The sequence below is a fragment of the Portunus trituberculatus genome, chromosome 17, assembly GCF_017591435.1.
Source record: "Portunus trituberculatus isolate SZX2019 chromosome 17, ASM1759143v1, whole genome shotgun sequence".
NCBI lineage: Eukaryota > Metazoa > Arthropoda > Malacostraca > Decapoda > Portunidae > Portunus > Portunus trituberculatus.
The window spans coordinates 28,217,525-28,245,024 of NC_059271.1; the positions used below are offsets into that span (position 1 = coordinate 28,217,525).

The following is a 27,500-nucleotide window of genomic DNA, read 5'->3' on the forward strand; positions in this document are numbered from 1 at the left end:
CGTGTCCTGACATGAAGTGTGTGTGTGTGTGTGTGTGTGTGTGTGTGTGTGTGTGTGTGTGTGTGTGTGTGTGTCAGAGAAAATAGTAACTGAAGAAAATAATCCATTTTTTGCTAGGGGAAAAATGTGTCATGAGGAAAAAGTAACAGTAGTAATTTTATTTGGGAAGAAACAACGAAGATTAGGTAAGGTTAGGTTAGGATTGGTTAGGTTAGGTTAGGATAGTTTGATCAGGTTAGGATAGGTTTTGGCATAAGTTAGGTTAGAATAGGTTAGGAATATATATAAAAGCATCCAATATTTTTACTTTTCTTTATTATTCATATATGCTAGGTGTGGTTAGATTTTTTTTGGGGGGATAGAGTTGGATTTGGTTTGGTTGGGTTTAGTTTAGGTTTGAATACAGTTAGGTTAAAGTACGGCAGGGTTGTGTAGAGTTGGATAGGGTTGGTTAGGTTAGGTTTAGTTGGATTAGAAATGTGGACAAAAACATCCAATTTTTTTTTTTTTTGTTACTTGCTCTGTTATATTTTATTATTTACTTTTCTTCTATGGCTTCTTTTTTATTCTACTACTACTACTACTACTACTACTACTACTAGCATCCCGGGTCCTGTGTTCTAATCGCACTGTATTATATTAGCCAGTCTGTTGTGTTTCTTTTGTAGAGGAGACAAGCAGTTATCGGAGCGCGTGTGGACTTAATGTTGTGTCAGGTTGGTGTTCTCTCCTCGATAAAATGGATTAACTCTCGTGGTGTGTAGTATGTGTCGTATCTGTGGGTGTTCTGCCGCGGTGATGTAGCTGCCTCAGATATATGGTTATTGTCGTTCACGGGGAAGAAATAGAGGATTATTCTTATGTTTATTATGGCGTTTACATTTTGAAGTGCTACGCTAATGTTGGATCAGTTTAGTTTTGTGAATATTGTCATTTTTTTGTCACACGAGAAGTTCAGTTCTATTCATATTTTGGCCTCATTTTTTTACGTTGAAATATTTCCTCCTTATGTGCGGTGCTTCAGAGCGGGGTGGGGGGAGTGGTGGATGGGCAGTGGTAGGTTGCGGTGTGGGGCGCCCTCGGTGGTCTGGCCGTGAGTTGTAGCGGCGGGCCGGGACGCTGACATTTTTACGTGTCGTGAGGGTTGAATATTACACAGAAATTGCCTGCTCTTTCCGCCTCCTCTTCCTCATTTTTCTTTCATTCTATTCCTTTCTTTTTGTTGTTGTTGCTGCTGCTGCTGCTGTTGCTGCTGCTACCACCACCACCACCACCACTACTACTACTACTACTACTACTACTACTACTACTACTACTACTGCTGCTGCTGCTGCTGCTGCTGCTGCTGCTGCTGCTACTGCTACTGCTACTGCTACTGCTACTACTACTAACACCACCGTCATCACTATTACCGCCAACACAACCACCAACAACACAACCACTACCATCACCACCACTACCATCACCAATACAATAACATAACCACCACTACCATTATCATCGCCACTACTACCATCTCCGCCGCCGCTGCCGCTGGCTATTTTCGATACTTCTTTTGAGTGTCTTCAAATTAAGTGTGGGCTGTGCATTGAAGGAAGAAGTAAAGAATGTAATGGATAATTGAGAGACGTCCAACGCAAGCCCGATAGTGTCGCTGGAATGGAAGATTCGTGTTCAGAGCGTGGGAGTGTGGCGGATTTGGTGGGGCGTGGAGGAGCGGGGAGGCGAGGCTTGAGGGAAGTGTAAGTGTAAGGGAAGATGAAAGAGGGGGGAGAGTCAGGAGCTTCCACCCTTGGCTTCCTTACCCCCTCCCGGGCCAGGAGAAGCGCGGCTGGTGGTCCTCGCGCCGGGTGACGGAGGGGCCGCCGGGGGATGCTGCTTCAAGACGGATTGCTAGAAAAACACTGAAGAACTTGTTTTCTTGCACAGTCCGCTGAATCGCACACGCCCTCCCGCTGAGGCTACACAGCAGTGCCGCGGCTCAGGCGGCGTTGTGCTGCGGCGACTCAGGTAGGGTGTGTTGGACCCCGACTGGCGGGTCTCGATGGCGGGACTGGGCCTCACTCCGGGGTGAAATATGGCCCGCTGGGTCAAAATATTAATTGAGGTGCCGGGAAGTAAATTTTGTCTGTGTAACTCCGTAGATCCTACGTCCCCGCACGATTTAATGGGCCCAGCTGGAGGGGTGCGCCACCCCAGTGCCAGATGGATCACTTTAATAGCCAGTATCGACACCGAGTAAATCTTGACTCACTGGGACGTTGGCTGGGCTGCGTCGTGTAGCGATGGGATGAGATGGCGGCGACTGCCGTGCTAGGGACAAAGTAACTGGAAAGTATTTGACCATTAACTGATGTCACGGCGTTATTTTCGTTTTTTTCTCTCGAGCTCCTTTCCTTTCTTCTGGACGAGGCGACGAAGGGGTTAACGAGGGATGGTGTCGATGTTTTCCTCGAGAATAAATCCACCGACGTGGTATATGAAAACTCGTGGGTATTTTCCCATCGTTATCTCGAACCTCCTCACATTGTTATCGCCCAATCAGTTGCGGCGCTTCCCAGAACAAGTCTCAACGGACCAATTAGAGACAACCACTATTTGTGAGTTGTGGGTCTTCTCATTGTGATTGCCCAGTTTATGGGGCTGGTTTCCTCCACACACGGACGATGAGGCAGAAACCTTATAGACTCTCCTCTCATAACCACAGCTGGCGGTCACGCTGTCTTGCCACACCTTGGAAAGCATCGTGTCCTTCCCTTAATTCCTAATTGTTGAAAAAAAGCACGGTGCTTATTGTAGGTGAGGAAATTTCACTGTTGTTTCTCTGTAGGATCCTAAACCAATAACATTATATATTCCCACCAGTTACACGTCCTCCCATCACCAACAGTCCTACATCTATGTACTTACTATACGTAAACACAACGGCACTCCACGCCATGTTTTAGCTACACACACACACACACACACACACACACACACACACACACACACACACACACACACACACACACACACACACACACACACACACACACACACACACACACACACACACCTCCCTGATCATCTAACCTAACCTAACCTAACCCACGTAAAGGACATTATTCTTAACACACATTAACTCATAACAATACAAGGGAAGGTTGTAAGAAAGGAGTAAGCCTAAGTACAGGAGTCACTGTAGAATATATATGGCAACTTATGTCCACTTATCATACTTCCACTGTGTCTGTCATGATAATTCCCTATGGACTCCACACCAACATGAACACACGCACGCACACACTTATTCACCATAACCCATACAAATTTTCCCCATCCCTCCTCCTTTCCATCTTCACCACCTAACGTCTGTCCTTCTAACTTCGATCAGTCATCCTCCCCTCTTTCTTCCCTCCTTCAGTCTGTTGTCCACCTTCCTCTTCGTCACCTCTGGCCGCCTCAGCTGCTGCCGCGCTAAATCCCCTGACGTAAAGATTGCTCTCTACAGAAAATAACTAAATCTGTTTTAATTCTGCCTCTCGCCACCCTCTCTTTGAAGTGCTGCTCGCCAAAGGCATTTCATTGCCGCGACGTTTCATCCAAACTTTTGACTTAGATCGAAGTATTGTTACCAGGGAAGGAAAAGAGCTTAAATTCATGAAAGATGAAAGCTCCTTGGAGAGAGAGAGAGAGAGAGAGAGAGAGAGAGAGAGAGAGAGAGAGAGAGAGAGAGAGAGAGAGAGAGAGAGAGAGAGAGAGAGAGAGAGACACACACACACACACACACACACACACACACACACACACACACACACACACACACACACACACACACACACACACACACACACACACACACATTCACCATAACCATACAAATTTTTCCCATGCCTTCACCTTTTCATCTTCACCACCTAACGTCCGTCCTTCTAACTTCGATCAATCATCCTCCCCTCTTTCTTTCCTTCTTCAGAGAGAGAGAGAGAGAGAGAGAGAGAGAGAGAGAGAGAGAGAGAGAGAGAGAGAGAGAATAAAAAAAAATCACTGATGGAGGAAAACTGGCAAGTGAGAAAGCAAAAATCGTAAGAAAGAAGAGAAAATTACATACCAGAAAACTTCAATAATGATAAGTTGGTGAGTGAATTATGAGCAGGGAATTTTCTAAGGATTCGAGAGAAGGTCAAAGCCTCTTGGTCTGCCGGGCACTTCACAATGACACTGAAACCAAAGATGTGGAGTCTGTGCAGTTGCTCTAAGTAGTGAGGTCACAAACTTCAGGGAATTTCACGTCTGTAAATCGAAGAGAGATCATGAAATAGACTGCTGGATTGTTTTATGTTAGGAGAAACGCAAAGACCATGAAAAAAAATAACATTGTGATAGGTGTAACATTTTATACATCACGACATCACTACTCTCGACAGACGTACTCAAGCGTGTTTGTTTAAAGTCTGGGTGCTATTAACCCCTTCACTGCTATGACGCATTTTGATATTCACTCTGCTTACTATTTAGTGATTTTATACAACTTCAGATACTTATGTTGGGATTAGAATAGTGAAGACTCTGGCCATTAATCTTCTGACCTTCGCAGACCCTTCCTTATGTAAATAGAATCGTCTTATCATACCCAAACTCGTGGTAAAAATGCGTCCCAGTACTGAAGTGGTTAATTTCATCTGTTATGAAGGTAGTCTATTATTTTTTATCATATAATTTCATGAATGTGCCACCTCGAGTCTTTAGGAAAGTTTTAGGATGTAAGCTTGCAATTATTGGAAGAAGTTTGCATGTCTTAAGGGAAAACAAACTCGAAACTAAAGATTTAGGTTTTTATGAAATTGTATTATGACGACGGGAAATACTTAAGGTAGAGAGAATGTTCAAAGATAATAACAAACTGGGCAGTCTTCTGAAGCTTAAGATAATCTAATGCTTACTAACAAGAAAAAAAAAAAAAAACACCTCCTTTACATTGGAGGTAATGTACTGGGACACATTTCTAAGTATTTGTGTATGATTAGACCATATCATTGACATTAGGAAGGGTCTGTGAGGGTCAGAAGATTAATGGCCAGAGTCTTCCCTATTTCAATCCCCACATAAGTTTCTGAAGCTGTATAAAATCAACAGTAGTAAGCAGAATGAACATAGATACTCAAAGGGTTAGGGTCTGACACCATGGAAGCTTAGACTGGGAAAGAGGAACCAAGCAAGACAGCGAAATAGAATCGAGATGATATTACGACAATTAATTGGAAATACTGAAGTGAATTAAAAAGAAAGAAGAGAAGAAATTTCAGGGAGTGGGACGCTTGTGATGATGATAATGATGATGAATAAATGTAAATTCTTATCAAGCACGCATTTTACGAAGGGAGGATTTTTAAACAGGATCTTTTGTATTTGCAGTGTAGTGTTTAACAAGAGATATAATGAAAGAGACACTAAAAGATCTTAAGAATAAGCACACACACACACACACACACACACACACACACACACACACACACACACACACACACACACACACACACACACACACACACACACACACACACACACACACACACTTGCTTTTAAACACATACACGTGCGCGGAGATAAGCGGGTATGCATATGAGGAAAAAATCACCATACATAATTATATCAGCCTGGCGCACCAATCACCGCGATGTGCCTCGTGGCGCTCGCTGGCTGGCGGGAAACAAAGGCTGAGCAAAGAATGTTTCGTTTTAATCCTGTTTAACTGTCTGTGTTTAACATGACCTAAATAATGTTTACGGCCTCATTCCCCTGTACATATTTCCTCTCTCCCTACCCTACCCCTCTCACATCCCCCCTTCCTTCTTTCCCTCCCTCTCTCTCTCTCTCTCTCTCCCTCCCTCTCATTCCTCTCTCCATTCCTGTAATCCCAAAACCATCATTACTTTTTTTTTTCTCTCTCTCTTCCTGTTATTCCTTTCCTCTTCACTGCTTTACCTTCATTTATTTTTTATCTTTTTTTTCACTGATGTTTATCTGTTTGCATGCTTGTTTTCTTTCCTCAATTTTTCTCTTTCTCTTTCTCTCATTGTTAGGCATTCCTGTTCAATTATCCTCCTTGTCTCCTTGCTTCGTTCCCCACGTTTTATATTCACACCTTCATTCTCTCTCTCTCTCTCTCTCTCTCTCTCTCTCTCTCTCTCTCTCTCTCTCTCTCTCTCTCTCTCTCTCTCTCTCTCTCTCTCTCTCTCTCTCTCTGTCTGTACTTCGTAGGAATTTTAAGGTTCTTTTAACTCTCCTCCTCCTCCTCCTCCTCCTCCTCTTCCTTCTCCTCCTCCTCCTCCTCCTCCTCCTGATCTACATCCCTACGATATGCATTCTTTTCTCTTCCTTCTCTTCGTCCTCCACTTCCCCCCTCTTCCCCCTCTCCCCATTCTTTCATGCAAAAATGTCCCTTTCCTTCATTCTTTTCCATGCATCCATTCCTCCTAATCGTCCTCCTGTGGGTTTTTTTTTGCCACTCCCCCCCATTCCTGTGTCCCTCCGTCCCTTCCATCACAGGTGCCCCCGCCGTCCCTCAGGTAAGGATGGTTGTTCCGACACAAGATCGCTTTTTAGTCCAGAATTGAAAGGTGGACAGAAGGCAACGCGATTAATGCACGTATCGTCTGGACCGGTTTGCCATTGGTCCTGTTGCATTGCCATTCCTCCTCCTCCTCCTCCCCCTTCCTCCTCCTCCTCCTCCTCCTCCTCCTCCTCCTCCTCCTCCTCCTCCTCCTCCTGCTTGCCTTTTTGTTTCGTCTTCTCCTATTCCCCCTCCTTCTTTTCTTTCAGTACTTTTGCTATTTCATTTTCTCCTTCTCCTCCTCCTCCTCCTCCTCCTCCTCCTCCTCCTCCTCCTCCTCCTAGGTAGATTGATAGATACAAAGACTGACAGATATACATATATAGATAGATAAATACATATACAGATAGATATACAGATAGATAGATAGAGAAATGGACAGAGAGATAAAGAAATACATGGATAGGAAGATGAATATAAATACGTAGATGGGTAGATAGATAGATACACACACACACACACACACACACACACACACACACACACACACACACACACACACACACACACACACACACACACACACACACACACACACACACACACACACACACACACACACACTACTACTACTACTACTACTACTACTACTACTACTACTACTACTACTACTACTGTGTGAATAAATAAATGCGTTTAAAGAAAGATTTGCCCGTTCAATAAACAGGAAAATAAAAAAGAGCAGGCTCATTACAGTTCACTATTATGTTGAGTAAATCACGTGAAATAACTTCATTCTTTCCCTTGCTGTCCCGAGAGAGAGAGAGAGAGAGAGAGAGAGAGAGAGAGAGAGAGAGAGAGAGAGAGAGAGAGAGGATAAAGGTCAAGAAGAAATGAGGGAAGAGAAATTTTAAAACGAAAGAGTTGGAGGAATGAGAAAGAGAAAAAGAAAAAGATGGAGGAGAGAATGAGAAAGTGGGTGATCGAACAAAGAAAATGGCGAATATTTGAGATAGGAATGAATCAATAACTGGAATGAAACGAGGAGAATGACGATAGTGTATAAGGAGTGATAGATAGACCAGAGAAAGGAAAAGGAACAGAGAAAAAAAAAAAGAGAGAGAGAGAGAGAGAGAGAGAGAGAGAGAGAGAGAGAAGAAAAATGGCAACCTCGTTAGTTATTCCACCAGGTTACACTCATTCACCTTCGTGTGCTCAGCTGGTAATCCCACTGGCGTCATTATGTCTCCTGAATGGTCGCCCTCCCCCCCTTCCCTCTCCCCCTCTCTCCCTCTCTCCCTCTCTCCCTCTCTTACCTACTCTCCTTCCTCCCTCTCTCCCTCTTCCTCAGTCTTCAGTCCTACATTTCTCTCCCTCTCTCCCTCCTCCTCCCTTCTTTTTCTCCTCCTTCATTACTTCTTTCTCCTTCTCCCTCCTAAGCCCTTCTTCATCCTTGTCTCCTCATCTTCTCTTGTATGCTTTTATTCTCTCTCTCTCTCTCTCTCTCTCTCTCTCTCTCTCTCTCTCTCTCTCTCTCTCTCTCTCTCTCTCTCTCTCTCTCTCTCTCTCTCTCTCTCTCTCTCTCTCTCTCTCCGTCTCTCTTCTCTCTCTCTCTCTCTCTCTCTCTCTCTCTCTCTCTCTCTCTCTCTCTCTCTCTCTCTCTCTCTCTCTCTCTCTCTCTCTCTCTCTCTCTCTCTCTCTCTCTCTCTCTCTCTCTCTCTCTCTCTCTCTCTCTCTCTCTCTCTCTCTCTCGTCGTTTCTGCCTTTCTCTTTCACTCTTTTCTCTTCTTTAATTTTTTTCTTTGTTCCTTTTCTGTCTCTGTTAATTTTTTCCTGATCTATTTATCATTTCTTACACATTATCGTCATTCTTCTTGTTTCATTCCAGTTATTCATTCTTTCTTAATTCAAATATTCTCCATTTTCTTTGTTCGATTATTTCACTTTCTCATTCTCTCCTTTTCCATCTTTTTCTTTTCTCCTTCTCATTCCTCCATCTCTTTCGTTTTATATTTCTCTTTCCTCATTTCTCTCTCTCTCTCTCTCTCTCTCTCTCTCTCTCTCTCTCTCTCTCTCTCTCTCTCTCTCTCTCTCTTCTCTCTTCTTTCCATCTAGCTTCTTTCCATCTTTCCTCCTTCTTTCCTTCCTTCCTTCCTTCCTTCCTTCCTTCCTTTCTTCCTTTCATCCTGCTTTTGTGTCTTTTTTTTCATTTTCTCCTCTCTGTGTCATTTTTCTCTCCTCCTCCCTCATCTCTTCCCTCCTTCATCATGGTGGTATCTGACCAGGTTTTTTCGTCAAGGAAGAATGTTTGCATGTTCATCGCTCTTGTGGAGGAGGAGGAGGAGGAGGAGGAGGAGGAGGAGGAGGAGGAAGAAGAAGAAGAGGTGAAGGAGGAAGAGGACGAGGACGAGGAGGAGGAGGAGGAGTGGCAATATTCTAATTCGCTCACTTTGTTAAATTCTAAACACTCCATTTAACTCCGCTCTGCTCGTGTGAATATATTTTTTTCTCCCTCTCGCTGTACATAATGTCGTTCTATTTTGCATAATGTATAGCGTTATGTGGGTACCGTTCGTCTTGGTTGAGGTGGTGACGATGGTAGTGGTGGTGGTTCTGGTGGTGGTGGTGGTGGTGGTGGTGAGTAGGGAAATGGTAATCGTTGTAATGGATGAAGATGACGTGGGTGATGCAGGTGGCGGCTGCTAATGGTGGTGGTGAAGGTGATGGATGAGCAATGGTAGAACATGACAGCACAGGTGTAATTGATGATGATAATGATAATGATGATGATGACGGAGATGGTGGCGCGTGTGGTCGTGTTTGTCTCCTCCATACCCTCTGCCCCTTCCTCCTCCTCCTCCTCCTCCTCCTCCTCCTCCTCCTCCTCCTCCTCCTCCTCCTCTTCTCCCTCCTCCAGCACCTCCTTCCTCCCCCTTTCCCTTGGTCTCCGTATGCAAAGGACAACTTGTAATGCCAGTTAGCAGCCCCAAAATGACCCCTAAGTCCCCTTGTTCCACCACGGCCCATTTGTTTCCCAGGACGGGCTAATTACTCACTGTTTGTTATTCCCCGCACTCACCCTCCCTTCCCCTCCCCCCTCCCCATCCCCCTCTCATCCTTTCCCCTTGCCCTATTCTCCCATTCCCTCCTCCCTCCTCCTCCTCCTCCTCCTCCTCCTCCTTGTCCTCCCATACCCTAGGTCGAGTTGCAGCTTTGGTTACTCTTGTCTCGCTTATTTTCTTCGTGTTTTTCCTCTTACATTTCCTCCTTCATATTTTCTCCTCCTCCTCCTCCTCCTCCTCCTCCTCCTCCTCCTCCTCCTCCTCCTCCTCCTCCTCATTCTTCCGTAACCTCTTCGTCAATCAACTCGAGATAATAAAGGAGAAATGAAAACATGCCAAGATCATACCTTAAATTTTGACTTTTATTTCTTCCTCCTTCTCTCAGTTTTGATGCCTGTGACCGGAAGGGAAGGGAGTTTATTAATATTTTACTTCTGACTTTCATTACGCGGTTCGAGGACCAATCAGCGGCTCGAGTTTCCATCTCAGGGTTCGGAGGTCAAGACAAATAGCAATTAATATCACCTGAAGGAGAAGTGGAAGGAAGGTCTCCGCTCGTCTGTACGGCAGGGCAATATTGGTGGTTCTCTTCCTCCTCCTCCTCCTCCTCCTCCTCCTCCTCCTCCTCCTCCTCCTCCGTCAGAGCGCTAGCCAGAATATTATTGTCTGAAGCAACGGTAGAATTGTATTATTGCCGTATGCTGGAGTGGTTGTTGTTGTTGTTGTTGTTGTTGTTATTATTACTGTTGTTGTTGTTGTTGTTGCCGTTGTTGTTTGTTTGTCCTGTGTGTGCGTGCGTATGCTTTCACATTTGGTATTGTCGGCTTGTGTGTTATATTTCTCTCTCTCTCTCTCTCTCTCTCTCTCTCTCTCTCTCTCTCTCTCTCTCTCTCTCTCTCTCTTCTTGTTCAATAGTTATTTATGTTGTTGTATGTTTGTGTATTTGTTCGTTGCACTGCTTGTGTTTGTACCTGCTTTGTATCTTTGCTGGTGTTTTGTTCTTTAATTGGTTACGTCTGTGATACCTGTGGACCGAGTGAGCTGAATGGTCTCTCTCTCTCTCTCTCTCTCTCTCTCTCTCTCTCTCTCTCTCTCTCTCTCTCTCTCTCTCACGCATATAGTGTTTTTATTTTTTGACAGAGGGACGATGGGTGTGAATAGTAATGATGGCTACAATAATACCATTAGGAAAAAAAAAAAATGACTTGGTTCTGCAGAATGCCAACGGTAGAGTGTGAAGGGAAGGAAGACAGTACGAAGGTGAGGGAAGAAATGATACCGGGGCTGGAAAATGAGAAAATATAATGAGATGAGTGCCTGAGGAAAATGAGCAAGACAGAAAGTGCATTAACCCCTTTAATAAATAATGGGGATGATAGATAGAATTAGGTAACTTAACAACCCCTTCAGTACCATGACGTGTTTCCATATCATTTTGGTTACTATGTGGTGATTTGATACACCTTCAGAAACTTATGTCGGTGGTTAAAATAGTGAAGACTGTGGCCATTAATCTTCTGACCTCCCTTGATCCTTTCTTAATGTCAATAAAATGGTCTAATCGTAAACAAACCTTATGGTAAAAATGCGTCCCAATACTAAAGGGGGTTAAAGTCAGAAAGAGAGAGATGAATAGAGTATAAAGTAAGAAAGAGGAGAAACAGAAGAACCAGAGAGAGAGAGAGAGAGAGAGAGAGAGAGAGAGAGAGAGACGGAGGGCTTAAGAATATGTGGAGAACGAGGGCTATGTGAATCTTGGTGGCGGCGGCGTCTGAGGGTAATAACTTGCTTAAGTGTGTACGTGTGCTGAGTGGGCAACGCCTGGAGGGGCCTCCTGTCTAAATGCTGTGTGTCAAGTTGCTTTCCGTCACGCCCTTGAGACTTAACCTCTACAATACTGGGACACATTTTTACCTTTAGATTTGTGTACGATTAGACTATTTTATTGTCATTAGGAATGGTCAGTGGAGGTCAGAAGATTAATGGCCACAGTTTTCACCATTTTAATTCCCATATAAGTTTCTGAAGCTATATAAGATCACCAAATAGTAAGCAAAATGAATATGAAAACGTGTCATGGTACTGAAAGGATTAAGTTTAGCCAGCCCAACCCTTTTCGGTATCCTCACCAGTGGCTTCTCTTCCTTTCCTTGTTTCTTGTCCAAGTCGCTCTTGTCCTTCCTTATCTTATCCCCTTACCTCTTTCCTCCTTGATACCTTCTCTTCGTCTCCTTCGTCTGTGTTTCCCTAGCAGCAGTCGTCCTCGTCCTCCTTATCTCATTCCTCTCTTGTTCCTGACGCCTTCCCTTCGTCTCCGTGTCTCCAGGTAAGAGGCCCTAGCGTTCTTTATGCCTTCATCCTTTTCCTCGACGCTTTCCCTTTGTTGGTCTGTCTCATAAGAATATAAGAAAATAAGGCAAGCTGTAAGAAACCTCAGTTACACACGTGGCATTTTCACTGTGAAATATATTTACTTGTTTATTTTACCTATCGTTGCCATCCTCAAATATTCCTGATCTAACTTTCTCTAATGATTCACCTCTGACAGCTTGATTACTGAGTCCGTTCCATTCAAACTACTATATTCAAGAACCAATTCCTTCCTATCTTTTCTTGAATGTAAATTTTTACTACTACTACTACTACTACTACTACTACTACTACTACTACTACTACTACTACTACTACTACTACTACTAGAATCACGAAAACCACCATCACTACAGCCAGAATCACTATAAACACTATTACCATCAACACCACCACTGCTTGTTACATCACCACCCCCACTACTACCTTAATTACCACCTCTACCACAGTCACCACCACCACCACTACCACCTTAATTACCACCTCTACCACAGTCACCACCATCACCACCACTACCACCTTGATTACCACCTCTACCACAGTCACCACCATCACCACCACCACCACCACCACCACTTTAATTACCACCTCTACCACAGTCACCACCATCACCACCACCACCATCACTTTAATTACCACATCTACCACAGTCCTCGCTATGAATACCACCACTACCACCACAATAGGCTGTGGAACAAGTAAAGAGATAATTAGGGAGAGGTGTACCATGTGGCAGTCAAATTGTTAAACACCAATTATGGACCTTTGTTACACGTCTTTGATCAGCACACACACAGACACACATACACACACCGCGTAGTGTAGTGGTTAGCACGCTCGACTCACAATCGAGAGGGCCGGGTTCGAGTCCCGGAAAGCGGCGAGACAAATGGGCAAGCCTCTTAATGTGTGGCCCCTGTTCACCTAGCAGTAAATGGGGAAGACTGGCTGGGTGACCAATAGGCGACCGAGGTACACACACACACACACACACACACACACACACACACACACACAGTACAGTGAAGCAGATGGCAGTGCATTAATTGTTAACACCTTTAGTACTGGGACTCATTTTTACCTTCAGATTTGTATACGACTAGACCATTTATTTACATTAGGAAGGGTCTGTGGAGGTCAGAAGATTAGTGGCCAGAGTCTTCACTATTTTCATTCCCCACATGAGTTTCTGAAACTAAAAAATCGCTAACTAGTAAGCAGAATAAATATGGAAACGCGTCATGGTACTGAAGGGTTAACACTGCATCACCACACCACGGTATACTTGTCGTTCAACCTCAGCCTGCCAAGGCCCACAAGCACCTCATTGCCCTGCCAAATCCAGCCTTTCACTGCCGCAGGTAAAGTAAGAATTTCCCTTCGTCCCCGTCAATATTTATAATAATTTATAGGGTTTTTCAAGTGTTTCCAGGTGGTTGTGTAGGAGGAAGGGAAGGGGAGAGGAGGAGTATTGAAGTGTGCACCCTTTTTCAGAGTTCCCGTCCTAAAGACATGATGTGATCGGCTCCAGACCAAAACCTTTTCCTCCATCAGCGCCTCCCCGTCAATATTTTGCTTAATTTTCAGGGTTTCCATTATTTTAAAGTGTTTTCTAGACTGGGAATGTAGGGAGGAAGTGGAGGTGGATAAGGTAGAGGGGGGGAGGAGGAAGAGGAGGTACTGAAGAGATGACGGAAAAAAGATAATACAAACCGGCCCTGTGTTACAAATCTTTTTGCTAATAGATTTGACATTTTATTTGCTGTTTAATTCTATGTTTTTAAAAGCAAAGAAAGTTATTTAATAAAATTTAATCCTGCTTTTTTTTGTATAAGAAATAACCCATTCGTCATTTTATTAGATTTGTTTTCTTTTTTTTTATTAGCGCACCTAGGTTCATTTTGATAGTTAATTAATGATTTCAGAAGTATGAGAGACATATACCAAGTAGTAATATTCATTGAAATCTAGTCTAGCAATTCGTAGTTGCAAATTCAAAGTGAATTCATTGGTGGATTTGAATGAATTTTTTTTTGTATACGACGAGGACTTTGTGTTTTCTTTACTTATCTGGAAAGTTTTTTTTCCTACATTTAGAACAGGCTGTAGAATCTTGTTTAGATTTGATTTCCTCTCGATATTTTTATATAAATTTCCTGGTATTTCCAGACTCATACGTGAGGGAAAGCCAGAATTAATCAAGAAAACAGATGGATAACTTCCAATATTCTTGAAATGAGGCATAGTTGATTTGAAGGAAGCACTCCTGTACAAAGAGCTCGCCCTGAAAATATGACATCATCAAACACAGACCAACACCTTCACTCCTCCATATCAGTGTCATTTCATCAGTGTTTCCTTAATGTCCAGAGTATGCCGGATATTTTACGACTGAAATGTGTAGATTGCAGTAATAGGAGGATGCAGAGGTGATTCTGTGTGTGTGTGTGTGTGTGTGTGTGTGTGTGTGTGTGTGTGTGTGTGTGTGTGTGTGTGTGTGTGTGTGTGTGTGTGTACAATGTGTTTTACAACTTCATGCTCCTTGTTCTCCTTGTTCTTGCTACCTGCTTTGTCCTTCCCTGTCACTTGTCTTCCTATCCTGTCGCTGCCAACAGCTCGCCAGCACCAGGGAGCACCACACTTCTCTTCCTCTGGTGGTGGGGAGGTGACAAGGCAAGGAAGGATTTTGTTTACCTGCTCACGTTCACTAGAGAAAACACACTACATTTACCTCTCTGCGTGTCTAATTGAATGGGCTCTTGTAACAGTAGCTCAGGTGTGACTGCCCAGGCAGGTAAGCACACGAGGAAACTTTGTATTTTTCTTCACCAGTGAGAATACCTGGGTCGATTTTGTTTTCTTTCTCCTTCTGTGGAATTTCTTAATAAGTAACGCTCCTCTCTCTTTGTCTGGGATGGTTTTCTGTTTCGTGGAGACATACATACATACACATGTTTTTTTCATTCTTTCATTCTTTATTTTTTCTATTTTTTCTTTCTTCCTTTCTTTCTTTCTCTACTCTTCTTTCTCTAGTCTCTTCTCTTTGAAGTAGACATCTCTTGTCAATCCTCTATCTTAGGATGGACTTCTCTCCTTGGAAATAGGTACGCCCCTCTTTCTTTGTGTTCATTACTTTTTTCACTTCTCTTTAATCTCTTAAGTACCGTGACGCGTTTTCATATTCACTCTGGTTACTATTTGGTGATTTTATACAGCTTCAAAAACTTATGTGGGAATTGAAATAGTGAAGACTTTAGCTATTAGTATTCTGACCTCCATAGACCCTTCCTAATGTAAATAGAATGGTTTAATCGTACACAAAGCTCAAAGTAAAAATGTGTCCCAGTACTGAAGGGGTTAAAGAAAAATACTCATATCTTTGTTCACTTTTTTCCCCTTCACTTTTCTCAGCAAACAGACTTCAGCTTTTTCTCCCTTGTTAGTGGCGATATCCTCTTCCTTGGAATCATGCATACTTACTTTTCCCTTCCCCGGAAACAGACACGCTCGCTTTCATGCTTGGCCTAGATTTCCCCGGTCACTTCAAGAGGTTTACTCGTCCATTGATAACCAGTGGAGGGAGAGCCGAGGACCGCATGGTAGACTGTACTTGGCTAATATTCGTTCCTGCCCGTCGTACTTCCACGTCGTACAGCCTCAATAGGACTTCTGATTAGCTAAGGGCATTTTCTGTAAGCTTATCACGTTCCAGCTAAATGTTCTGTATAGTGGCCACGATCTGTTTTTTTTTTTTTTTCCCATTAGTGAGGGAGGACTTTTTTTTCGCTACTAGACCAGAAGGTTGTGGTGCAGATTCTGATTTGTTGGTAATATAGAGGAAATTACGACACTAATGGTGAGGGGAGGGAAAAAAAAGGTATCTACTTCGTGATCTGTATTATCACTATCACACTAATAGCTAATATTCCACTGTTGCCACCACCACCACCACCACCATTACTACTGGTCCTGCCAACTCGACCACCACTACTTTCATTATCACTTTCCTTAATCCTACTATAATCACTGTTATCACTGCCACTTCCAGCCCTGCCACCGCCACTCTGCGTTACTGCTGCTGACTCCACTACCACCACGACCACCACCACAATGATCACGCCGTCACACTGGGCTACCGCTATTGTCATTACCGAAAATCACAACAGCACCAATAATGACAATAACAACAACATAGCGGCCACTGATTTCACCTCCACCCCAGCCACCACCATCACCACCACGACGATCCTCAATATCCTCCCCCCATTACTCCCACCTCAGGAAAATCACAAATGAAGAAAATGAAGACAAATGTACGTACTTAGATCTCTTGTACACTCCCGGACGCTGGCTGAGAGCAGTGCCCGCGTGGAATGGCGCAAGAAATCGTGGATGGAAGGAGCAGCGACCAAGAGGCTTCCAAAGATATCGATCAAGAGACGGAAGAGTAATCTTAGAATAAATCATAATGGCAGGTGCTAGTTCCTAATATGAATCACCTTGGAACACCATTTTCCTGTAGTGGTGTACATAATAGTTGTCTGTGTTGTGGGGGCTTTGCTGTTGTGTATGTTGCGTATTTCTTCACCTGAGTGTAATTAATGCCGCACTGTCTCATTGTCACGGCGTCATTAACCCCTTCAGTACTGAGACGCAATTTTACCATGATTTATTTATTTTTTTGGGGTGTAATTAGATGACTTTATTTGCAATAGGAAGGGTCTATGGAAGTCAGAAGATTAATAGCCACAGTCTTTACTATTTTAATCCCAACATAAGTTTCTGAAGTTGTATAAAATCACCAAATAGTAACCAAAATGAATGTGGAAATGCGTCCTGGTACTGAATGGGATAAATCAGTCAATAAGTTCACGAATGTTGGTTTTCTGCAACAAGCGCCACGCAGAAAATGCGATAGAGGTTGAAATGAATAAAGAAGGAATAGAACGTCATTTATACAGGTTTGTTTTGTTATATCACACACACACACACACACACACACACACACACACACACACACACACACACACACACACACACACACACACACACACACACACACACACACACACACACACACACACACACACACACACACACACACATCTCGTTTATTTTTATGGAGAACTCTTTGACCTAATGACTTCATCGATGACCCACATGACCTCTGAATAAGCCATGCAACCTCAGCGATGACATGCGTGAACTCAAGGTCATCCGCGAAACGATGCTCAAGGTGACCTGCAGATGACCTTCCAGATGATGATCCTGTTGTTATTTTTTTGTTGTTTTCTCTCTTTTCATTTCATTGTACTTGTGTAGACTAAATGGTTTTCAGTATACACTACAGTCATTGTCGCCTACAATTCAACATTAAGGAATCAATAATGATGATAATAATATATAGATGAATATAATTAATAACTTAATGTGGAAATTGTATTAATTATGCTGCTGCTGCTGCTGCTGCTGCTGCTGCTGCTGCTGCTGCTGCTGCTGCTGCTGCTGCTACTACTACTACTACTACTACTACTACTACTACTACTACTACTACTACTACTACTACTACTACTACTACTACTACTACTACTGCTGCTGCTGCTGCTAATAATAATAATAATAATGATAATAATAATAATAATAATGATAATGATGATAATAATGATAGCAGTAATGATAAGAACTACTGATATCATAATAAAAGTAATAATGATAGCAATGATACAACAATTTTAATCTAATTTTGTCATGTTACAGATGCATTAAAACATTGTGATTGGATATAGTTTAAAACTATGCATTTTGAAGCTCAGGTAATAGGATTCAGTAGATAATAATGCTTTTACCTCCTCTGTGTGTGTTGTGAGAGAGCACCACTTCACTCCTACTTCATCGTGAATGCTGTATGGTAATCGTGTCATTAGCATATAAAGTTTCTAATACACTTGAAACATATTGTAGGTATAGTACGTTAATCATATAGAGCTGGACGCTATCGCTATGTGGCAAGAGTGAAGGGACCTCTGGAAACAGGACAGCTGCCGCCGCTTCCACCGCCAGTACCGCTTGTCTGTCTGGGCACCGACACAGGTCCGCCTTTCCGACCTGTGGCGGCGCCTGGTTGCGGGGCGGCTCAGCGCTTGCGGCCACATCAGCCCTTCTCTAGCTAGATATTTCCATTTTATACCGATGGCTGCACTTAGTAATAAAAACAGTAAAAGGAACGTTCATCCCGTAAAGCGATCTAGAGGGAATGTTATAACCTGGCCGTCAGGTGTGTGCTGGCCAGCTGGCCAGAGTGACCTCCCCACACCGGCTGTTCCTTGGAAGCGAAAGCGTTGCCAGAAGCTTCAATAGGAAAGCAGCTCAAGCACGGACCGCGCGCCAGCCGTCTCTCTCTGGCTGGCCGGAGAGATCATGCCTTGCGTAAATAAGAAATAGTGGAATTTTTGTCGAGGGCATCTTTTGTTTAGCTTGTTTTATGTCCTTGCTGGACTGGCTATGACGGAGAGAGCGGCGGCAGGAGGGGCTGGCCGGCACGGCGCAGGGCTCGACTTGAGGAGCAAACCTTGTACTCCACCAAATAAAAGCCCATTCCTAGAACACTATGTCTTGGGGAAGTATTTTTGCTTCAGGGGAATAAAACGAGACTAAGAATCAAATAGATGAATATTTGTGTGAGACGACATGGTCGTGGCATCAGGACGAGGGGCGGGGCTAACTTCTTGCCCGACCAATCAAGTTTCAAATCGTTCCTGACGTCAAGAGACGTGCTGGCGTCTAACTGGCAAATGCAAGATTACAATTCGACTCTCGGCTTCGGTATATTTTATGATGCCTTCACAGTGGGGCAGTCAGCGGCCGAGGATAAAGTGCGGCGTGCATAAAGCTGAGCCGTGACCCTCCCGGTTATGTAAGGCTGGGCGGGAGGAGCGGCGGGCGAGAAGGACTGCCCGCCCCAAACCCCGCCTTCTCACCACTAAATTTGACAATGTTGACAAAATAGAGCGCCGAAGATTAGTGTAATTAGAAAATGGTCACCTTTTATCAGTTCGTTAATAAATGTAAATTGAGTACTCATCTTTAAACACTCCATGAATCCTGTCTTGGGAACGTCACACAATCTTGAATTCCTCTTGACCAACAAGATGCCCTTAAATTATCACACTTCTGGCAGCTGCCGTGTCCCCGTGACCAGGAAGAAGCAAAAAAAGTGGCCGTTGCCTACACAAGTATTATTGACATTTACGACGTTTGTATTGTTCTTTATAGCATTGGGTTGTGCCCTGGGCCGCGGGCCTCGTGAGGGACAAGTCAGCGTCATAAATTGTGCATGAATCATCCGCGTGTCCAGTCGCCGGCCACTCAGAGATACGGTCGGCCGGCGAGCAGCACCATAAATCCTGCGGGTGACAGAAGCAGCAATAAATCCCGGGACAAAGGATCAAGAGGAGAGTCCATGCATATGTTAGCGGGTTATGATCCCGCGCCTCCCCAACACCTCCACCCAGCCTGCCTGGACCGCATACAGGCCGCTTCGCTCCGACTTCATCACGACGCTATCTGCTCCCTGCTTTTTATCCATTCTATTTACCGTTGCCAAGACTATTATGATGATGCGGAGGATTGAAGGTGGACGAGGTACGGGGCGGGGCAGCAGCCAGCAGATGAGAATAGATGATAAACTACCGAGGCTTTTGTCCTTGAGGGAGTTACCAGTGGATGATCCTGTAGGAGAATAGTATATCTTACCTCCCTCCACTTCAGAGCTCTCCAGTATCTCCATTACTTCCTCTCTGTCGTCTTTCCCTGGACGCAGCGAAGCTTCCTGATCCCTCTTACGTAACCCCGAAGGAAGGACCATGAAGAAACAACCGCGAGGGAAGGAATGACTCGCCTGTAGGATCGTGAAGTCTAGGGGATTCACTAGTCAGATACCGGGAGCTTCTGGTCATGTCCTTTGGAAGGGAAATACGCGACGAAAAATATGAAATGATACACGAAAAATATTTCTAGTTTTTATAAGGCTTTAATCTCTGTTATTTGTCCATATGTCCAATATTTGGACTTTATGCCAGCATGCCTGAACGGTTCGTTATTCCATTTACCTTTGCCAAGCTTGAAATATATTTTCTTTCACAGACGCCATGGATACAGGAGACGAAAATCCCAGCGAGCATCAGGCCCAGCGCCCTGCCTCGCCTCCTCACCACCCGCCGCAGCTGCTGCCGCCCGGACTCCTTCCTCAGGAGCTGGTCCTCTGCAGGCGGCCGCTTACCCTACACATCATTAAAGGTACTGGTAGAAGCTACTCTCTATACGTGCATTCCCAAAGAGAGAGAGAGAGAGAGAGAGAGAGAGAGAGAGAGAGAGAGAGAGAGACTATGTGGTATTTTTATGTGCCTTGAAATATAGTCAAGTGCGTGTTACAGGTGTTGACAAGTCGTCCTGCGTTAATGTGCCGAAGCTCACCAGGCCAGGTAATTTTGGGAGGACAGGCACACATAGGTGATGTGAGAGAAAGCACAAGCAAGTGTTTTGAGTACAGGCACACGCGGCACCACCACCAGCAGGGCACCGTCGCTGATAACGGGATGTGAAGAAGATTATGACTAATAGGATTACGTACATCCGCTCTCCCTCCCCGCGACAGAGGAAAAAAAAAACAACGAAAATGTAGTAATAGTAAAGGAAAGAGGTAAACTACACCTTACTACAGTGTCCAGTTCTGTAGATGAGGCCTGTCAGCTTTGTCATGGAATTTGGGGTGAATACATCGTCGTGATTAGCAAGTATTACGTCTTTCTTTGGCTTGTCAGGAAGGAAGTAGTTTAGATACTGAAGTCATTTCCAGAAGATTGTGGCGGACCGGGACATCAGTGAACCTGTCCACTGTGTGATAAACACGCAATGTGTGGACATACTGCCTTATTCCTGGATGGCGCCACTAAACTGCTTACATATGCTGTGATGCAAGAAATTCCTCATAATGCTTTTAGTTTAGAAAAAATTGGGATGAAAAATAATATTGCAATAAATGTGTTACTCGTCTTTTCTTGAAGTAATGATCGGTGTGGAGAGAGATGCGTGGGGAGCCGTGGTCACCATTGGATGGGCCCTGCACGATGGTCTCTGCTCTTTATCTCCTCTCGGGCGTGATGATACCCTGGAGGTGCATCCGTCACCGCTTTGCTCCTGCTGGAGTCCTGGGCAGGCAGCTGTGCTTTGATGCGGTGTCTGCTGAGAGAATTATTGACATTGTATATTGAGTTTACAGAGTCGTATTCGCCATTAAGTGCCACCGTTGTCAGCACGCACCTTGCATCAGTACTCGTAAGCTGGGATTGGCTGTCGTCACCTTTACTGATTCATTACTCGGCTTAACTTTTGGAGTGTTGTGGCGCCATCTTGGTCAGTTCCCCTCGACTCAGTTTGCATCGCAACACTGTTGCTGGTGTGTTACCTGATAGCCGGAATGCTTAGGTCAATCCCTTGTAAGTGACACATTCTCACCAGGTGTATCGCAATATAGTGGCTTCTACAAAAGAATAGGAGTCTCAATACATTTTAGTGTATAAAATTCATCGCTAAGTCAAGGAGACCTGCTGGCTCGTAGTTCTGGGAGGACCGTGTTTTTTTTTTCTACCTTAGAATTTTTTGCATAAAATTCAATAATAAAACCGCGTGTTTGGTTGACATGGGTATTGGATTACTTTTCCCGTATGCTTCCATGTTTGACTTACAACTTTAAGCTCTTAGTATCTTGGTGTCTCTTACAACGCAGGATATTATGCTACACAGGATACAAAACCTGTATAAGTAGGTAGATGTTGATTCGAAAGATCACGAGTGATATTGATAAATGAGAAAACTATTGTAGGAGCTGTACAAGTGATATGTTTGTTCAGTTGCCATCTCATTATGTGGAAAGAGTATACTTTCTGATTGTGGAAAATTAAATAATTGTGAAAACATGTTTTTGCTAGTCTGTTAAAGTTATTCTTCTAATGATGTCTGAAATAAAGTTGTATGACGTCGACTCAATCCGCTCATCAGAAACTACATTTAAATGCAGGCACACGAATATAAGCATGCCATTGAAAAAAAAAAAGTTTTCAGAGTTATCAGTGTATGATTAAAGCACATGTTGAAGGTGAATAGTATTACTGGGAGCCTGCTGCAAAACTCCTCCTTTCTAAAATTCAGTCGTTTGATGTCAGTGGCAGACGTTTTTGAGAGATGAGGAGACCTGGGAAACGATAAGACTCGTGGGATGGAAACCATAAAATGCGCCGCCTCCCTCCGCGCCAGTGTTGCCGCGTGCTGCTTCTGCCCCCGCCCCCGACGCCGCCACCGTGTGCCCTTGATTACTCGCAGAATATTGAAAACCTCAGAATAGCGCTCCGTTGGGACGGCTTTTTCAGGGGTCTGAATGGGAGGGAAGAGTCGCGTAATTACCAGAGGTCCGTCACTAGCCTGAACTGTCGCCTTTAGGGAGAGAAAGCCCGGGGAGGGACTCCTGCTTCGACCACGAGACAAGAGATCTGTACCTGCGACACAAACACACACACACACACACACACACACACACACACACACACACACACACACACACACACACGTTCCGGAATGTTTGTTTTGACATATGTGTTCTGGTGGAGATGGCAGAATACTTCGCAAACACATTCAAGTTTGAGGGAATCCACGAATCAATAGACAAGACAGTCACTTGCGTAAGTCTGTGATAGATTTGGCGCCCTGAGACTTGCTAGCACTTGGAAATTGAATATGGATTTTTCTGTACACAAGGGGAAAAGTGATGGGAGGATCCTATGTTCTCTTATTGAAAAGTTATTGGAGGAACGGAAGTCATCAAACCAATTTTATAAGATATAGATAAAGGTAGAAGTGTTTGCCTCGATGCCATGAAGCAAAAGGGAATAAATCATCAGATACAGATACACAGGAAATGTTTTGTACGGTCATTCGTCCCTGATGAAAGTAAGGAAGGCGTCTCCTGTACTGCAGCTTAGAGTGAACCATCGCGTCCCTGGGGTGTATCTCGTAGATTGATCGCACTGGCCTAGCGGGGCAATTCAGTGCCGTGGAGAAATGCCTGGCCTGCATTGGAGCGCCTCGCACCGGTGTTGAGTGACTCGCTGATGTGCTAAATGTGATCCTCAAGCAAAATTTTACATGCATATATATTTGAAATTAAACCATATCAAAGCAAACGAGTTAAAGATGCTGGCCTTTAAAAAGTATTGGCTTAACCAAAGCATTACAAGTAACTTTCTTCGTCTCTAACGGCGCGTTATATATATATATATATATATATATATATATATATATATATATATATATATATATATATATATATATATATATATATATATATATATATATATATATATATATATATATATATATATATATATATATATATATATATATATATATATATATATATATATATATATATATATATATATATATATATATATATATATATATATATATATATATATATATATATATATATATGTATGTATGTATGTGTGTGTGTGTGTGTGTGTGTGTGTGTGTGTGTGTGTGTGTGTGTGTGTGTGTGTGTGTGTGTGTGTGTAAAACAAAAATATATCAACTTTTCATTCTTTGCTAACAAACACACCGCAGCAGTGAATCTCAGCTTAAATCTCACATCCGGATAAGCTTGGTGTTGGGTTACTGTCATTGTTTATCTCTGAACGAAAGTTATTTATATTCCGATAATGATTAACAAAACCTAGAATAATGTGGAAAAAGCTAATTAACTTATAACGTTAAAGCAAGGTCACAGGGCGCGAGTTGCAAACACCACATCGCGTGTGGACACCGAACAGAGACAAACAGAGGCGCGGCACAAACATAAAATTACACGAGCGCATCAGCGTTCACCACACAAACAACGAAAGGTACGCACACCACGCCCCTCCTCTGACAAGCGTAATAAACTGAAACAACTCGCAGCGAATTTTTAGCTACAAAAATACAAGGAAGTGTTTTGAACGAGCAATCGCCGACAGTTGTCATTCAGCACCCTTGCAACTGCATCATTAATGGTGAGGAAAGTCTCGCTTGCTGCCAGTGTGTTGCAAAAGTGTACAGTACAGGTAAATACCAACAATGCACAGCTAACAATGGCTTTTCCCCTCGCCCAGACACCCCTCACCTTCACCCATGTTCTTCCTCTAATTGTAACCTGTGTGTGTGTGTGTGTGTGTGTGTGTGTGTGTGTGTGTGTGTGTGTGTGTGTGTGTGTGTGTGTGTGTGTGTGGTTTGAATGACGGCACGCGCTAAGGGGAAAAGTTATAGGTGAACAGTTAACATTGTTACTATTTTAAAGGGTTTGCTAGTTTGCATGCCCGCATGTGTGTGTGTGTGTGTGTGTGTGTGTGTGTGTGTGTGTGTGTGTGTGTGTGTGTGTGTGTGTGTGTGTGTGTGTGTGTGTGTGTGTGTGTGTGTGTGTGTGTGTGTGTGTGTCTTAGAGAGAGAGAGAGAGGTGGTCTTATTATTGTTAATCCTGCACAGTGGACGCCACAATGTTGCATTTTTACCTCAATGTACCTGAAGCAAGAAACTCAAGAAACTCCCGGTAATATTGAATAAAACTCATCCCGGGACGTCCTCCGCAACCCAAATCTTACGAATGGTACCCCGATAAAAATTGTGGAAAAATTGCCTTAATTTGCCGCTTGATTATCCCGCTTCATTGTTAGGCAAAGTGATGAAGAAAATTATTAACGATAAACTTTCTTTTTTCCTCTCCCTCGCAAAGGATAATGAAAAAGATTTGATAAAGGCGAGTTTTACTGTAAAAGTTATATAGTTTGGGAATTTATTCTTAGTCCCCTGTTAGTGCAAAGAATACGTAGATGTACAGCAGTGTCCCATTGAGTGCAGGGCTCGAGGCGAACTTTTTTTTTTTTCTTTACAATCTTTTTTACGTTGATTTCAATGTAATGATCGAGTTTCCATGCCGACGGTTTTGTGCCTGTGTGGGGAGCATTGCCGAGGTGATTGCACAGAGCACTGAGGTGTTAATTCCACGCACTATTCTAATTCGAGAGCGACCAGAAAGGTTTTTCGTTCAATTATGTTTGTTTTTTTCTGCTTCGCTATACACAGTAGATACACGCAGAGATGACTTGCAAAAAAAAAAAAAAAAAAAACTTTGACCTTTCATATTTATGTGTGTCTATACATCCTTAATCCTGGTATTGAATTCTCCAACATGTCGGGAATAATTCGTGTTAATCCTGCTTCACTTGACATTTTCTTGTGACCTGAAGTAATGAGGATTCGTCGTATCGATTTCTAGAATAGCTATTCAACCATTTAGTCTCTTTGTTTTCTCGTTTCCATTTTTCCTCGAATTTCGATGGCGGGGACTTAACACACTTCTGCCGGGAGCTGCTGCATCGACATAGATCAGATGGAAGGCGTGATGCTTTATCCCTGTCGAGTAGAGATTTGTTCCTTTGATGGAAATGTTAGTGTAATAGACTGTTCCTAGAAAGATTGTTTCCAGAGTATATTTGATTTATATCTTCTCTTTTATTATGAAAGATAGCGAAGAAAAAGAAGACCTTAAGCTGAAAAGTGCCATTTTGAAACCTTCCCGCCTGGCCGCCTGTGTGTGTGTGTGTGTGTGTGTGTGTGTGTGTGTGTGTGTGTGTGTGTGTGTGTGTGTGTGTATGTGTGATTCACATACAATCGTCTGTTGGTCACCCACGCAAACAAGGACGAGAAGGGGGGATGTGGAGGGGAGAGGAAGAAGGCAGGCCTATGGTACACTTCAGAGACAGCTTTAGTCAGCTATACAGTTGCCTCGAACACGCGATGATCGATGTCGCTTCGTCAAGGTGGGAGCAGAGTGTACAAGAAGTGGTAGAAGCTGCTCTGGGTCAGCTCCAACCTTCCTCCCTAAGTCCGGTGCACGGCGGCGGCTCAGCGCACATTCACCATAATGTGAAACCGGCTGGCGTCTCGTTCCTTTCCCTTATATGTATTAATACTTCACAAGCAAGACTTAACTCTCATATTCGTATATAATGTTGCGCTAAATTAGTCTGGAATGCTATTTGTGAAAGTAAAAATGATAATATTACGTAATAACATAAAGCCGACAATTTTTACAATAAAGGTGCGCAATTATGATATTAAAGGTGATAAGTGCAATGAAGGCTGTTGGTGTGGAAAAGTAAGTAATTATTGAGCTTTCGTATTAATTACTGATGATCTTGTCGAGGTGAAAACAGGCGTTAAGAGTCAAGGAAGGGGATTGTTCAGATAAACAGCCTCGCAATTACTAAGAAACGTTAAGCCTTCCTCTCGAAAATAAACTGCGCGAAATGTGGACTTGTGCTCGAACAGAAAATGGGAGATTGGTTTGAATTAATAGTGAGAATACGTGGATTACTTAATATACATTCGGCTGAGAGATATTTACTAATTTCAGTCCAGTCTCTCTCTCTCTCTCTCTCTCTCTCTCTCTCTCTCTCTCTCTCTCTCTCTCTCTCTCTCTCTCTCACACTCTCTCACACACACACACACACACACACACACACACACACACACACACACACACACACACATTGTTAACATCCTGCAGATATCAAGTCGTTCCTGCGGTCATCAAATTAAATTAGTGTGCGGCTCATGTAGACTCTTGCCTCCTATTATTTTCTTCCTTGTATTCTCTTTACCTTCCCTGCCCGGAGTGTCTTTATTTTTCGCTCCCTCTCCTCACCCTTAGCTCCTCCTCGCCCTCTGTTGCCTTACCAGTCTCCTTCGCTTTTGGTAATCTGATCTTTTGTTGCGTAGTTGTATGAACAGTATTTATCGTATCACTATTGTTGTCGTTTGAATGTTAGTGTTATCGTCGTTGCGTTCAAGGAGAGAGACTCAGAATTTGGTTATTTTACTCACGTATTTACCTGCTCTCTAACTTCTTGCGTAGTTGAATATTACTCAAATGGGCTTCAGATCTATATCTTAACCACAGAGACTCGCGCATCTCAAACAAACATGAACTAAAACACGTCTTACAGCCTTGGTATTATAACTAATATAATCCCTATCCATACTCTGTGCTTCTCCTTTACTGATACATTCCTCGCCTTCATTTTACTCGTCAAAAATCCGGATGAAGAAAACCACAAGCATTTTTATAGGTTTTTTATTCCCTTTGTTTTCCTTCCAGTCTTCGATCCTTTGTAATAATCCCCAGTTAAGGGCCCGAGCCACATTCCTTGTCGCTCAATGTACTCAAGCAGGCAGACGAGACTCATTACACCACTATTTGAACGGCAGCGAGGTAGCAACGTATGTTCTACCTGCGCCCTGCATCCTTACGTCCCTGTGGCAGGTGGACGCAGGTAGCCATGGGTAGGGAATGAGCATCTAGGTTCTGGAGCTGCTTGTTAATTAGGCTTTTATACCTAATATGTGTACCTTTTCATTGCCACGAACAGAATTACCACATCACCGGC

The 27,500-nt window shown here is 43.4% G+C and overlaps 1 protein-coding gene across 1 annotated transcript in view; it reads left to right on the top strand.

Annotated features, from left to right (window-relative positions):
• The window catches only part of LOC123505070 (protein O-mannosyl-transferase Tmtc3-like), a 1,048,098-nt gene that overhangs the window by 239,191 nt on the left and 781,407 nt on the right, over positions 1 to 27,500 (top strand). Inside the window, exon 2 of the mRNA XM_045256101.1 lies at positions 20,110 to 20,262. Within this exon, the coding sequence (XP_045112036.1) occupies positions 20,115 to 20,262 (148 nt within the window). The 5' untranslated portion in view covers positions 20,110 to 20,114. The remainder of the gene's footprint in view (positions 1 to 20,109; positions 20,263 to 27,500) is intronic.